We start from the raw sequence: 14,237 nt of genomic DNA, 5'->3' as shown, positions 1-14,237 counted from the left end.
ATACCACCATCAAAAGCTCATTAATGTCAGAAATTGCTAATCAGCTGTTTTAGTCAAACAAAAGTACAGCTGGTCAATTTATAGAGAGTCTTTTAATTTGGCGCTTTGGTGTAAGATCACCTGCGGTTTTAATTGGATGCTAAAAAACTTTTCTCCAGTGAGAGAAAACGCTGATAATTAAAAGCTTCAACTTTTGTCTAATTTGTAGATTGCGGCCAAAAATTTGCAAGCAGGCTTAAAGTTTTCAAATGTCATCAAACAAAATTACAATATTATGTTAGAAGCTCAATCTTCGATGCGTCATAACTTTAACAGCTTACAGCTGTGCACGTCTTCAAACATCTCTCTGATTACTTCTTTTTAATTTACAGCAAAATTGAAAAAATTTTGTTAGATTTTATGCTTTCTTTAAATGTGAGAGTTTCTTCAAGCTGAAATTTTTCCAATTAATAATCGAATATTTTTGAAAGCTATAGTTTTTCCCTGCTTGATAGTTGATAGTGAAAACGAAATTCTACGAGTTAGTTTTCATTTCTGTTAACTTCAATTTTTGCAATTTATTTTGACTTTTTGTACTGGAAATTATAGCTCATCTTAAATCTTAATGTTTAAACCAAATTATATTAAGTTCTTCAATTTAAATTGTTATTTATAATCTGTTCTATTCAAAGCTACAACTCACGTACGTAGAAAATCAAAAATATCCTTCATACCAGATTTATGGCGACAAAATCAAACAGTCCTCCGCCGAGTTACGTCAGCGAACCTTCATTTTTGACAGTCGGAGCGTTCAAATCTAAAATTGCTCCTATGCAACCCAAAGACAACAACGAAGACGAGACCAAAATCAAATTTACCCCAGACATTCAGAAAAATGACCAGGGGTCTAGCAGAGGTTCCGGAGTCCGGATGGCACTTTTGACTGAGTGTTCTCAGAGTGTTGGAATTCCTGGAATCCCGAATCTCTTTCTGGCGCACAACATTCCTTTGAAGTTGTTTTGGTTGCTGGCTAATATTGTATGCTGGGGATTCTTTGGCTACGGTTAGTTAATTGAACTGAGCTCATGATGACCCAGGTTAAGGTCACAGACTGACATTGTCACTGATCAGACGATCTAGGACCTTTTACGCCTAAATATTGATATTGATGTGATGCGATGGAGATATAGACCATTTAATTCCATGAACAATTTTATTTTCTGACTGTGTGCATGAAAACTTTTTTAAAAAAAGACGCTGCTTTGGTCTGCTGCCCCGAATTTTGGAGACCTCTTGCCAGGCCAGGGCATAGTTGCGATAAAGTTGCAAGGTTGGAAAAGACAAGATTCCTGAACAAAACCAAGAGGCATGTTATTCAGGACGCATTCTAAATTCCGCAAAATAACGACTTGAAGTTCAGCTGAGGTATGATTGATGAAGCTGGTGAAATTATTTCTTTAGCTTTATGGTTTTCTTGCTTAAATTTATTTGGCCATTTTTTTCTTTTATGGTACAAAAAATAGTAATTAGTGAGTATTTTAATGAGTATTCCATTAAATTCGGTTATAGATTAGTTCCATGTGTATCATCTATAATGCGGTTCTATGTATTATATATAATACTTTTTTGTAGCTAATATTCTTTAACCCAATTATCAACAACGCTTTTGCCCTGTTTCAGTGCTGTATACAATGACAGTGAAGTATCTCTTATTCCCAACAGTGGTCAACACAGACATCAGACTGGGAAGCAACCTCGATTTCCCAGCAGTCACTGTTTGCAACCTGAACAGAGTCAAGTCTGTCAAAATTGACAAGACATCCAAGTTTTATGGACTCAGACAGCTGTCTTACAAGGTCACCAGAGACATCCAGATGCAGTCCAATGATAAATTCGCTGGCAAGTTTAAATTTTGTTCCGAGTCCACATCGATTCCCTAGTAGAGGTCTGGACTTACCAAAAAACCGTGCTTGACCATAAAGTGGTATGAAAAGACCTTGTTCGATTCAAATGGTCCATGAAAAGATTTAAGCTCGACTTTGTGGTCACCTGTAGTTTAGTTCCACCCAAATTTTGGCAACTAAACTTTAGCTGCACTCGACAGGACTTTAGCTGCACTCAACTGGACTTTAGTTGTACCAACTGGACTTCTGCTGGACGTTATAATGATAACTTTTCCAACTTTTTCAAAAAAAAAATCAAAACCAATAAAAAAAGCACAAACTAAGCTCCTTGCTGAGTGTAGAATGTAGCAAAATGACATGAGAGAGGGAGAGTAAGTTAGATAATTTAGGTCAACTTAGACATTTTAATTAGGCGTTTAAAGTAAGCGTTCTTTCTTAAGGGGTTATTGTTTCGAAGGCGCCAGAGAGGGGAGCTAAGTGATATATCTTAAACAAACAAATTAATGAACAAAAGCTTATTGAGCTGTCGATATATTTCGTTTACTTAGCAAAGTTGTATTTGTGCATCAGGACAAAGTCGAAATGAGTGATTTCAGTTTAGAGTTAAACTAGAGAGCGAAGATGTGAAGTGAACTAGATATTTTGATCAAAATTGGAATTTCAATTTGAAGTAACTTAAAGTTAGATTTTGAATTTGCGAAATTATTGGCAACCCCAAACTTGGTACACTCAACTCTTTAGTTTATACTCGTCATTGGAATCTGAAATTTTGTGGAGATGTTCCCCTAATGATTGTCCATATATAATAGGAATACGCGGCCGTATATACTTTTTTCTATCAGAGTTATTAGCACCGGAAGTGGTGTTCTTCGACAATTTTTGATATTTTGCAGTATAAATTTGATAGTTTATGGATGAAATAACGGTATAAACCAGTCGCACTAGCATGTACTTTGTGCAAAAAAGTATTGGGTGATTATGGAAATGGTTTAGAAAATTGTGGGAGAAACTTATTTGCATTTTCAAGTAAGAAAAGTCATTTTATCAGTCTTTCGAAATACCCTAGGGTAAAAAGTTGTCCGATCCCCCCTGGGCCATGGGAAGGAGTTATTGGTTGACAGCCAGTCAATGATGGGGAGGGACCCTAGTGGTCCTCTATTGCGAGAATAATTTTCAGGCGAATCCGATCACCCACCCTCCTGCTATTAACACCGGAAGTAGTGTGATTTGAAGGTTTTTAGGTATTTTACTGTGAAATATGAATGTTTGAGTCAGAAATAAGGCGATTAATCAGTTGTAATGTCCTGCACATATGAATTAAGGTTTTTGCATGATCTTGGAAGGGTTTAAAATGTAAAATGGCGATTCTTGAGTATATTGGTAATTATCACAGGAATGTAGTTAGCACCTCAATTGAAATAGTATTTTTTCAAAAAGTTGACGTCGGATTGACCTGAAAATTGCGGGATAGACTAATTTGGGTACGAGGAATTGGATTTTGAGGTCGGATTTGACCCCACACCAACCTGCACGGGACTAGCACACGCAAGTGCTGCGGAATGTAAAATTTGAATTGCTCGTGGAGTATTGGTAGTAGCCCTGTAATTTTTGGAGTGTTAGTGTAATTTTCAAGGTCTTTCGATTTGTGATATTTTTAATCCCAGATTCCCACCGGAAGTTGGTGCTGCGGAAAGACCCGAGTTCCGAAAACCGGAAATTGGCCTTTTTGAGCGGCCGAATGACTTTGAAATGGTAATAATGTGATAACCTGAGACAGTTAGTGACAAAGAATAACCACCCCGATCAGTTTTGACGAACTCGGATTTTTCGGGTTTCGGCACCCACGACTCGTTAAAAGCATTTAAATTGCAAACGACTCGCAACGGCTGAACCGTTGGTCATGAGACTTGATAGGCAGGTTGGTGGCTTCCTATAGTCACTAGAAAACTTTACCCGAAGACGTTTTGATCACTACATCGCAAGTTATTAAGTTTGGAAATTCGGGGTCATCTGGGAGGTGGTTGAAAAGTGTGCGCAGCCATTGCTCGTGTTCTAGTTGGAGTTAGGTGATAAAAATTGTTGAGTAGGTGTAACTATGGTAGGGCTTTCCGCTTTCCAATAATGATTTTTACCAAATTGACCGCTCATTTTGGAGGAGTGGCCTTTGGATGACCTCTAATGGTCACACTTTTGGGTTTTTATGAATATTAGACTTTTCGGCGGTTTTGTCTGGGGAATTACATGAGTTGTTGGGGAAGCTCAGAATAACAATTGCTCATAGCTTTTGGGTTGAGTTTAGTTCTTTATTCAACACATGATTTTTGACAGGGATTGATTGCAGCTAATCAATTTTATAGCGGGTATATAGGTATAAGATCTTTTCAGAGCAACGTTCTATGTTTACTAAGCAAACACTGATTGAATGGTCAAGTGCTTTTATGGGATAAAGAAGAGTGGATTTGTTTACATAAGAGTCCAATGGTCGTGTACTTAAGATAAGGAGAATGTTGAACAATGGTTGGTAGCAGTTGAATGACAGAGCTTAGTTTGATATTGATTTGTTTGCATAGCAAACAAAGCCTTCCTACAGAATATGACAGATTTAATGTGTAAGTTGCAATGTTTACTTAAGAGATTAGGGTTTGTTTGCTTAAGATAGGAGCGTTTTGATTGAGTATAAATTGATGTAACACTTAGAGAGAGAGAGAGAGAGAGAGAGAGAGAGAGAGAGAGGCAGACCTTGGAGGTTTTTGGGAGAACTTCAGAAATTTGGATTTGCACAAGTGAGAGAAAGCAGTTGATTTAGTGGGATTAAACTTTAAAAGCTAGTGTGAAAAGCAGAGAGGAGACTGAGAGTAGAGTGTGAATTAACTCTGGAAGTTTGTAATTGCAAGACCAGTTGGGATACTGTGAGCTGTTTTGATTTAGTTCAATTGGGAAATGAACCACGGAGATTGGTTTTATTATTGTAATTACTATTATAAATTGTTTTGAATTTGTCTTTTTCATTGACGTGCAAGTAATTCTCATACATTCGTTATCCATATAACTAGAATTGATATTACGAGCCCCATTGTGAATTAACTTATTTCAAGGCAATCTAATTAGCAACAGCATACAAGAGTGGAAGACAAATTAACGCTTGCTTCACCAATTCAAAACCTTTGGTTATCTTATTTGATCGATCTTCTGGGCGACAGAGTCCCCTCACTGTTGAGCCTAGCAGAAATTCAGAAGACGACAGTGGCGCTCCTGGGTGGGCTTCGTTTCTTCGTTACATTTTGCTGTGGATTATTGTCTGATTATTTGGAGAGCGTGCGAATTTTTCGTCAGAGAAACTGTTGAGAGCGTAACGAAAGTTGAATTACATTTAAGATTTGGGTTAACAATAGTTTGATTATGTTTGGTTATCAATTGGTGAAGTGTTTTCATTCACCAGGCTACGAAGTTTGGGAAGATTGGCGTGAACCTTATTTGAGCATCGGCATGAAGCTGGGATTGACGGAAGAAGAGATGATGAAGTGGTTGCTTACAAAATTGTTTGAGTGGGCCTTGAACGCAGTGAGTGGTTTACCAAGAGACTATTGGCGTTCGACACCAGGGAAGCAAGCATGGACAGTGACAGAGACCCTGTATCAGTTTGACATACGGTTGTCTGACAATCCACTTTTTTATGAGCGAAGCTACAATTTGTTTGTGAGAGGGAAAGCGAGAATTAGAGCGGATTTCATTGAAACCAGTGATACTGTGGATCAGAGAACTCGACAGCAGTGTGCCCAAAAGCTTTGAATGATACAGGTAGAAGCGTTGACACTTGTTTAATGGGTGAGTTTCGGCAACCTGGCAAAAGTTCTGAATGGTTTGGCATTGGGTCCAGCTGTGGTGTACCAAGAAGAGGAGCTTTTAGTGAAGATCCGTTTGGAAAAGTAGAAGACACGAGAATTGCTGAGAGTGGCAGTAGATTAAGATTTCCAGCTTACGGCGATGAAGTGCAAACTGGAAATGAGGTCGAGTTTACGGAGGAAGTTTCCGATCAGGTAAATCAGGATGTTTCTAGAACAGTGCTAGGCGAAAATGAAAACAGTGAATTCAGAAAAATTCTGACAGTAGAAAAAGTCATTGAGCGGAGAGTTGAGTCTTTTTGATCAGATGAGCATTATGCTGTCGAAAAAGATTATGTACAGTCGCCAGAGTCCGATGAGCTAATCGATGAACAATCGGATGACGACTATTTGTCTGAAGATCTTTCGGATACAGATTTTTCGAATGTAGAGGATGATGTCAACGAAGCGAGGAGCGAGACAAGTTTTGCTGGGAGTTTGGACTCAGTTGCATACGGAAATGTAACAGCAATAGCGAGCAATTTTGGCGGTGGTGTCAAAGCTAGCAGAAACGATATGTTAGGAGCCTGGGCCTTGATAGAGTTAAAGACAGGAGGGTCATACCAGAAGTTATGCAATGCAACATAGGTGGCTGATGAGACACAAATGTGTACAACTGAGTGCACTGTGGATACTTTGGAGATTTGGACAAGTTTGGGAGGAATTGATCGGCAGTTGCTATCTGAAACACAAAAGGGTCAAAACGATAAGGCGGCAGATGACCGCAGTGATTTTGCACATTTGGGAAAGGAGCTGGAGGAATGGGTGCAATCGCAATTGAGTGAAAGTCAGCTTAATGGTAGTGTTTCAGTCGAAACAACGGATGAGCATCAAATGGAAAGTGCTGGAATTTTCAGAGCGAGGAATTCTGATCGGAAGTCAATGGCTAAAGTGTTGCACAGTAGGGTTCTTGATGATCAACAGCCTAGGAGGGAGGACTCTAGAAGCTTTTCGATGGAAGTTGAGCAGAAAGTTGAGAAAAGGATTGCATCACGATTTCCGGAGATTGCAAGGCTTTTGCTGGAAAACCGATCGTTAAGCCGGAAAGAGAAGTGGAGCCGTTTGGAAGCATCAGGACAGCAGTCATGGCTGGATTATAGGAGAAATGGCAGCTACAGTGGAAGAAGAGGTGGACATCCATTCAAGCGTCAGAGGAAGAAGGTTTTCATGTACAGGTGCACGAGTGTATGATGAGAAGGACGTTGACAGCTACGTTATTAAAGCTTTTTTTGCCCAATTTTTGCCTACATTGTATTAATCTATTCTATCGAGACAAGTTCATCAAGCACTATAGCCGTGAAGAAATTTTTTTCAAAGTTTTTGATATAGGGAAATGTTTAGTTTTGGTAGATCTATTTTCCGATCTGTATTTTTTTTACTTTAGTGATTATAGGGTTTCCTGGGGAGGATTTTTGTCAGAGGCAATAGAGTTTGATCAAAAAGCAATGATGATGAATTAGATAGAATATGTTAAAATGTGAAAATACGAAAGTGTTTTCAAATCTGATTTAATCAACCGCTATTAAAATTTTAGTGCAGTTAGTTGATATTAACCCGGAGCTAAAACTAAGTGATTCTCATCACAAAGTTTGCAGTTGTGAAAGTCCGTAAAAGTAGGTCAATCGGGTCATAGGATAACGCCTTGCAATTATTCGGGAGAATAATAATCTAGGAGGGAGGAGTGATGAATGTAGCAAAATGACATGAGAGAGGGAGAGTAAGATAGATAAATTAGGTCAACTTAGACATTTTAATTAGGCGTTTAAAGTAAGCGTTCTTTCTTAAGGGGTTATTGTTTCGAAGGCGCCAGAGAGGGGAGCTAAGTGATATATCTTAAACAAACAAATTAATTAACAAAAGCTTATTGAGCTGTCGATATATTTCGTTTACTTAGCAAAGTTGTATTTGTGCATCAGGACAAAGTCGAAATGAGTGATTTCAGCTTAGAGTTAAACTAGAGAGCGAAGATGTGAAGTGAACTAGATATTTTGATCAAAATTGGAATTTCAATTTGAATTAACTTAAAGTTAGATTTTGAGTTTGCGAAATTATTGGCAACCCCAAACTTGGTACACTCAACTCTTTAGGTTATACTCGTCATTGGAATCTGAAATTTTGTGGAGATGTTCCCCTAATGATTGTCCATATATAATAGGAATACGCGGCCGTATATACTTTTTTCTATCAGAGTTATTAGCACCGGAAGCGGTCTTATTCGACAATTTTTGATATTTTGCAGTATAAATTTGATAGTTTATGGATGAAATAACGGTATAAACCAGTCGTACTAGCATTTACTTTGTGCAAAAATGTATTGGGTGATTATGGGAATGATTTAGAAAAATGTGGGAGCAACTTATTTGCATTTTCAAGAAAGAAAAATCATTTTTTCAGTCTTTCGCATTACCCTAGGTTAAAAAGTTGTCCGACCCCCCTGGGATGGGAAGGAGTTATTGGTTGAAAACCAGTCAATGATGGCGAGGGACCCCTTGTGGTCCTCTATTGCGAGAATAATTTTCAGGCGAATCCGACTACCCACCCTCCAGCCATTAACAACGGAATTAGTGTGATTTGAAGATTTTTAGGTATTTTACTGTGAAATATGAAGGTTTGAGTCAGAAATAAGGCGATTAATCAGTTGTAATGTCCTGCACATATGAATTAAGGTTTTTGCATGATCTTGGAAGGGTTTAAGATGTAAAATGGCGATTCTTGAGTATATTGGTAATTATCACAGGAATGTAGTTAGCACCTCAATTGAAATAGTATTTTTTCAAAAAGTTGACGTCGGATTGACCTGAAAATTGCGGGATAGACTAATTTGGGTACGAGGAATTGGATTTTGAGGTCGGATTTGACCCCACACCAACCTGCACGGGACTAGCACACGCAAGTGCTGCGGAATGTAAAATTTGAATTGCTCGTGGAGTATTGGTAGTAGCCCTGTAATTTTTGGAGTGTTAGTGTAATTTTCAAGGTCTTTCGATTTGTGATATTTTTAATCCCAGATTCCCACCGGAAGTTGGTGAAAATTGTTGAGTAGGTGTAACTATGGTAGGGCTTTCCGCTTTCCAATAATGATTTTTACCAAATTGACCGCTCATTTTGGAGGAGTGGCCTTTGGATGACCTCTAATGGTCACACTTTTGAGTTTTTAGGAATATTAGACTTTTCGGCGGTTTTTAACTGGGGAATTGCATGAGGTTTTGAGAAAGCTCAGAATAACAATAGCTCTTAGCATTGGGGTTGAGTTTAGTTATTTATTCAACACATGATTTTTGACAGGGATTGATTGCAGCTAATTAATTTTATAGCGGAATTACAGGTATAAGATCTTTTCAGAGCAACGTTCAACGTTTACTAAGCAAACACAATTGTCAAGTGCATATATGAGATAAAGTGGAGTGGATTTGTTTACATAAGAGTCCAAAGGTCGTGTACTTAAGATAAGGAGAATGTTGAACAATGGTTGGTAGCAGCTGAATGACAGAGCATAGTTTGATATTGATTTGTTTGCATAGCAAACAAAGCCCTCCTACAGAATATGACAGATTTAATGTGTAAGTTGCAATGTTTACTTAAGAGATTAAGGTTTGTTTGCTTAAGATAAGAGCGTTTTGGTTGAGTATAAATTGAATTAACACGCAGAGAGAGAGAGAGAGAGAGAGAGAGAGAGAGAGAGAGAGAGAGAGAGAGGCAGACCTTGGAGGTTTTTGGGAGAACTTCAGAAGTTTGGATTTGCACAAGTGAGAGAAAGCAGATGGTTTAGTGGGACTAAACTTTAAAAGCTAGTGTGAAAAGCAGAGAGGAGACTGAGAGTAGAGTGTGAATTAACTCTGGAAGTTTGTAATTGCAAGACCAGTTGGGATACTGTGAGCTGTTTTGATTTAGTTCATTTGGGAAATGAACCACGGAAATTGGTATTATTATTGTAATTACTATTATAAATTGTTTTGAATTTGTATTTTTCATTGACGTGCAAGTAATTCTCATACATTCGTTATCCATATAACTAGAATTGATATTACGAGCCCCATTGTGAATTAACTTATTTCAAGGCAATCTAATTTGCAACAGCATACAAGAGTGGAAGAGGGCAAATAGCAGAGTAACAAATTAACGCTTGCTTCACCAATTCAAAACCTTTGGTTATCTTATTTGATCGATCTTCTGGGCGACAGAGTCCCCTCACCGTTGAGCCTAGCAGAAATTCAGAAGACGACACTGAGTTGAAATGATGATTGTACGAACCATGCTAACGAGGTACCGGTAATATGTTTAACTTGTGACATCTATTTTATCTTCAAAGTTTTATTTTTCTTAAGGTTTTTCTAAATGTTTTCTAAGTTTGATGGATCCCAACAATGCTAGTTTTGTGTTGTTTGTGCATACTTGCGCATCCACAGAAAAAAAATGAGAAAAATTACTGTTAGTAATCCCAAGAAATTCAATTCTTTCACGATGGAAAACCATGCTCGACTCAAGTGTGTTTCTGAAAAGATTCTTACTCAACCCCAATTTGCTATGAAGACCTTAGCTAGACAGTGTGTTTAAATTCAATATTACACCCTAGTACCAGTTAGCTGGATATATCAAGACTGTACCTCGATTCAGGCCAGGAGCTGGACCGTGAAACAAATTCAACACAGGAACCCCCCCCCCCCCCCCCCCTCCTAGACTTATAAAGTCTCTTTATGAGTTGGGTGAACATTAAATTGTTTTTTTTGTCAATTACATTTATGCTGTTTTTAAAATGAAGTGTATATCTTTTCAAAATGATAATATTGGGTTTCAGATTATCATCTTTTAAGCTGATGCGCTAGTGGGGATAATAATGGCTAGAATTCAAAAAAATGTTTTTTTAGCGCTTGGTTTATTTTCCTGGTTTAACTCAAAGTAGCACACAAAAAGATTTGCGCTGAAGCTGATCTGAAATATAGTCAAGATACTGTCAAAGGAATGTTTCTCTTTCGATTTTTCATTTTCAGGTTTCTCCTTCAAGGTATCAAGGTCCGATTGTGACTACTCAGGGGGCAACGCGACAGAGTTCATGTGTAGTGACGAGTCCAACTGCATAGAGATAAAGAGAAAGTGCGATGGAACCATGGATTGTAATGACCAGTCGGACGAAATGGGATGTCCCACATTGCCTCCAGGGGCAACGACAACAACCCAGAAACCGAAACAAAATGTGGCCAATATAGAGGTTAGTATTAACTCATTTTTCTTTTATATATGAACGATTTCTCATCTAATATAAGCACAACGGAAAAGGTAATTCAATTCGCAGATGACACAAGTATTGTCTGTTGTGGACAGAAACTTACAAAAACGAAGTTCCGTCAACACAAAAAAGTTGCAGATATCTTGGTATTCAAATTGACAGGAATCTTAGTTTCGAGGAGCAGCTGAATAAAACCTTGAAAAAGATGGCTCATGCTATAAGATCAATTTACCTTATAAGACATCAAGTTCCCCTGAACGCGCGCATTCTTCTTCTAAAATCACTTGTGCTTTCACACTTATCATTTTCGGCAATCTTTTTTTCAAAATTTATCTGCAAAAACCTAAAACGCCTTAATCGACAGATTAACTGGGGTGTAAAGGTGTGCTTTCTACGCAAAAAGTATGACAAAACGAGAGATCTGCTAATCCAGACAAAGACCCTACCAGATGAGCTAATAATAGCAAAAATGTCGCTAAAGAAATTTCATTACGATATCGCTAGGCCAGAAAATTCTGAAAATTTTCACGGGTATCTGAGTCTTCATCAAAATACTTGAACAAAACAATTCAAAATTAGACAAAATGCCAAAACCAGCTCGGGAATGAATTCGATTGTTCGTCAATGCGTGCAAAAATGAAATAAGTTACCACATTGGCTTCGGTTGGCAAAAAGTGAAAACGTTTTTAAGAAAACGTTGAATGATTTCTTGCTCTCACAACATGAAAAAATTCCTTTGAATAGTAACATAGGAGCTTTTAAAAGTTGTTTTTATTTTTAGGAAGAAAACAATCGAAAGAAAAATTTATAATGTGATTCTTTAAGAAATTTGTTCATGTTTATTATATTATTATTGTTTGAATGATTTGAAATATTTTTTGTTTCAGGTATATTTAACCGTATGGTTATAATTTTAATTTACTTGTTGCAAAAAAAAGTATACACATTGTTTAAGTATTGCCCTGAATTAGACCTGGACTTATGAAACGTCTAACGGGGGCCGGGGGGTCAATATTGACCAAAATTACACAGTCGAGCATTCTGTTAAATTCTAGCAAAAATATTTTCATAGGCATTTTGGGACATGTTGATTTACGACAACATTGACATGGTTACTTTGTATGTTTTACCATTGCCTGATTTCATCGTAACTTAACCTCATTTTTTGATCACGTACGCCCCAAAAAGACCCAAGCCAACATTTATTATTATGCCGTTAGTAAATTTCCATTAAATTCATTTAAGAAATAGTCCGAATGGGTCGATTTTCAAAGTCTGCAAATTTTGTAAGTGTTGTGCTGAATCTATGTAAGCAGTGAGATAAAAAAATTGCTCAATTTTTGTCAGAAATTCGATGAGAAAAGTTGAAAATAATATTACGTGAATTTATTAAAAAATTATTGGCTTACTCCTGCTGACACACCGACACTGATTTGCAGACACGATTTTCGTCGGTCAACTTCAGAGAAAATTTTGAAAAAAGCTGTTATCGTTTGACAGGGTATCAATAACGAAGGCATGTACACTGAAATAGACTGGGACAATCCGGACTGGTACGATGTCTATTCTCTCAGCAACACCGACGACTTCAGAGACATCTACCCATTCACTTACATGAACAGAACTGAGGTTTCTGTATTATACATCCACCAAGGGATCCATACTCTATGCTATACCCCCCCCCCCCCCACTCACACACAACCTCCCCTCTTCCCACTCCCTCCCCCGTAATTAACCCTCCTTCAGCTTACTACTATTACGCCTCCAAAATTTTACAACCTTTATACCCACTTCCTAAATTTTAAACTTTTTTGAACAAATACAAGCTATGTATAACAGCACGCGAATTTTAACGGCGGGAGGGGAGGCTAGTTTAATTATTATAAATATTGAAATTAACAATCAATAGGCACAGAATTCGAACCATAACTACACGACGCAATATCTAGAAATGCCCCCAATTCAATTTATGATCATTTCAGGTGGACGAGTGGAGTAATCAGGCGGCTGATTTTGTGGTCACGTGTTCTTTTGATCAGACCGAATGCAGCGTGCCACAACACATGTATGAGTTTCTTGACGAAAGATACGGCAGGTGTGAATAGAGACACTGGATCTATTCTGTTCCCCCCCCCCCCCCCCAGTGTTTTTATGACCCCCAGTTACAAATTATATGTTGTTACATAGCACGTTACTATGTAAGAAAATAGCACGTGCGCCTGGGGGTCATAAAAAATTCATGCTCACTAAGCTGGGGGGGGGGGGGGGGGGAGAGAATAGATCCGAGACACTTTTCAGTCCTTTAAATTTACGTCACATTTTGACATTTTGTGATACAACATTTTATCATTTTATCATATTTTGACATTATATTTTGACACTCGTGGGCTATACTTTATCTGCGCCTATACCTTTCTTCCGAGAAGATAACCAGGAAAAAGCGCTAGTGTCTTTAGTTGTTTTGCCCCTACATTGGCCCTGGATAGCGCTATGGTCAAATTGAAGCTCTAGGGAAACTGCACTAAGTCCTGCTGAAAAAATTAACAAGGAGAATCACCGCCATTAAACAATATCTTTCGTTTAAAATGTCCTTATTATAAAATTGATGCAAAAACTTTAGTTCTCCATTTAATATCAATTTTTGAAAGAATTCGAAAAACTTTAGCTACTTTAATAAACTGATTTAGAGTGAAACAGTTTTTTTAATGGTCGAGATAAAGTGTTTTCATCAGCGATTTGGGTTGGCAAGCAGTCTATCACGGAGTTGAGCGGAAATTGATTTCAATAATTAGAAAAATAGTTTCTGCATAATAATTTGCGAGGCATAAAGTTGTGTTGTAATATGTGCCCCCCCCCCAGTAAGTTATGCACCCCCAGTTACAGAGCACGTGTCATTACATAGTAAATCATTGTGTAAAAATATGGCGCGTGCATCTGGGGATTGCAAATAATATGCACCCACTAAGCTGGGGGGGGGGGGGGGTGGGAGCACAAAAGGAAAATATCCTGTAATTCTAATCGCGATTTCCCGATATCTAATATGATTTACAAAAAAATGTTGAAAAGGTAGTGCATTGTTATCAGACCCTTAAAAAAACAAAAATCCAGAATAAAAAGAGTTTTAATAAGAATTTCCACAAAAAACCTTTAATTTTTAATCTTTAAAATCTGTAATTTCAACAAAAAATCTTTAATCGTTAATCTTTTTGAGAAAAACAAAAAGCCGAAAAATATCAGCAATATTTGTGT

The 14,237-nt window shown here is 37.7% G+C and overlaps 1 protein-coding gene across 1 annotated transcript in view; it reads left to right on the top strand.

Annotated features, from left to right (window-relative positions):
* Positions 1 to 221: 221 nt before the first annotated feature.
* Positions 222 to 14,237, top strand: part of LOC142342104 (bile acid-sensitive ion channel-like) — a 38,117-nt gene continuing 24,101 nt past the window's right edge. Inside the window, exons 1-5 of the mRNA XM_075393291.1 lie at positions 222 to 1,042; positions 1,660 to 1,878; positions 10,753 to 10,970; positions 12,489 to 12,617; positions 12,971 to 13,083. Coding sequence (XP_075249406.1) covers positions 721 to 1,042; positions 1,660 to 1,878; positions 10,753 to 10,970; positions 12,489 to 12,617; positions 12,971 to 13,083 — 1,001 coding nt within the window. The 5' untranslated portion in view covers positions 222 to 720. The remainder of the gene's footprint in view (positions 1,043 to 1,659; positions 1,879 to 10,752; positions 10,971 to 12,488; positions 12,618 to 12,970; positions 13,084 to 14,237) is intronic.

Source organism: Convolutriloba macropyga, chromosome 7, assembly GCF_964194025.1.
Source record: "Convolutriloba macropyga chromosome 7, txConMacr16.3, whole genome shotgun sequence".
NCBI lineage: Eukaryota > Metazoa > Xenacoelomorpha > Acoela > Convolutidae > Convolutriloba > Convolutriloba macropyga.
The sequence above is the reverse complement of the archived record's forward strand: the minus strand, read 5'-3'. Positions and strand labels throughout refer to the sequence as shown.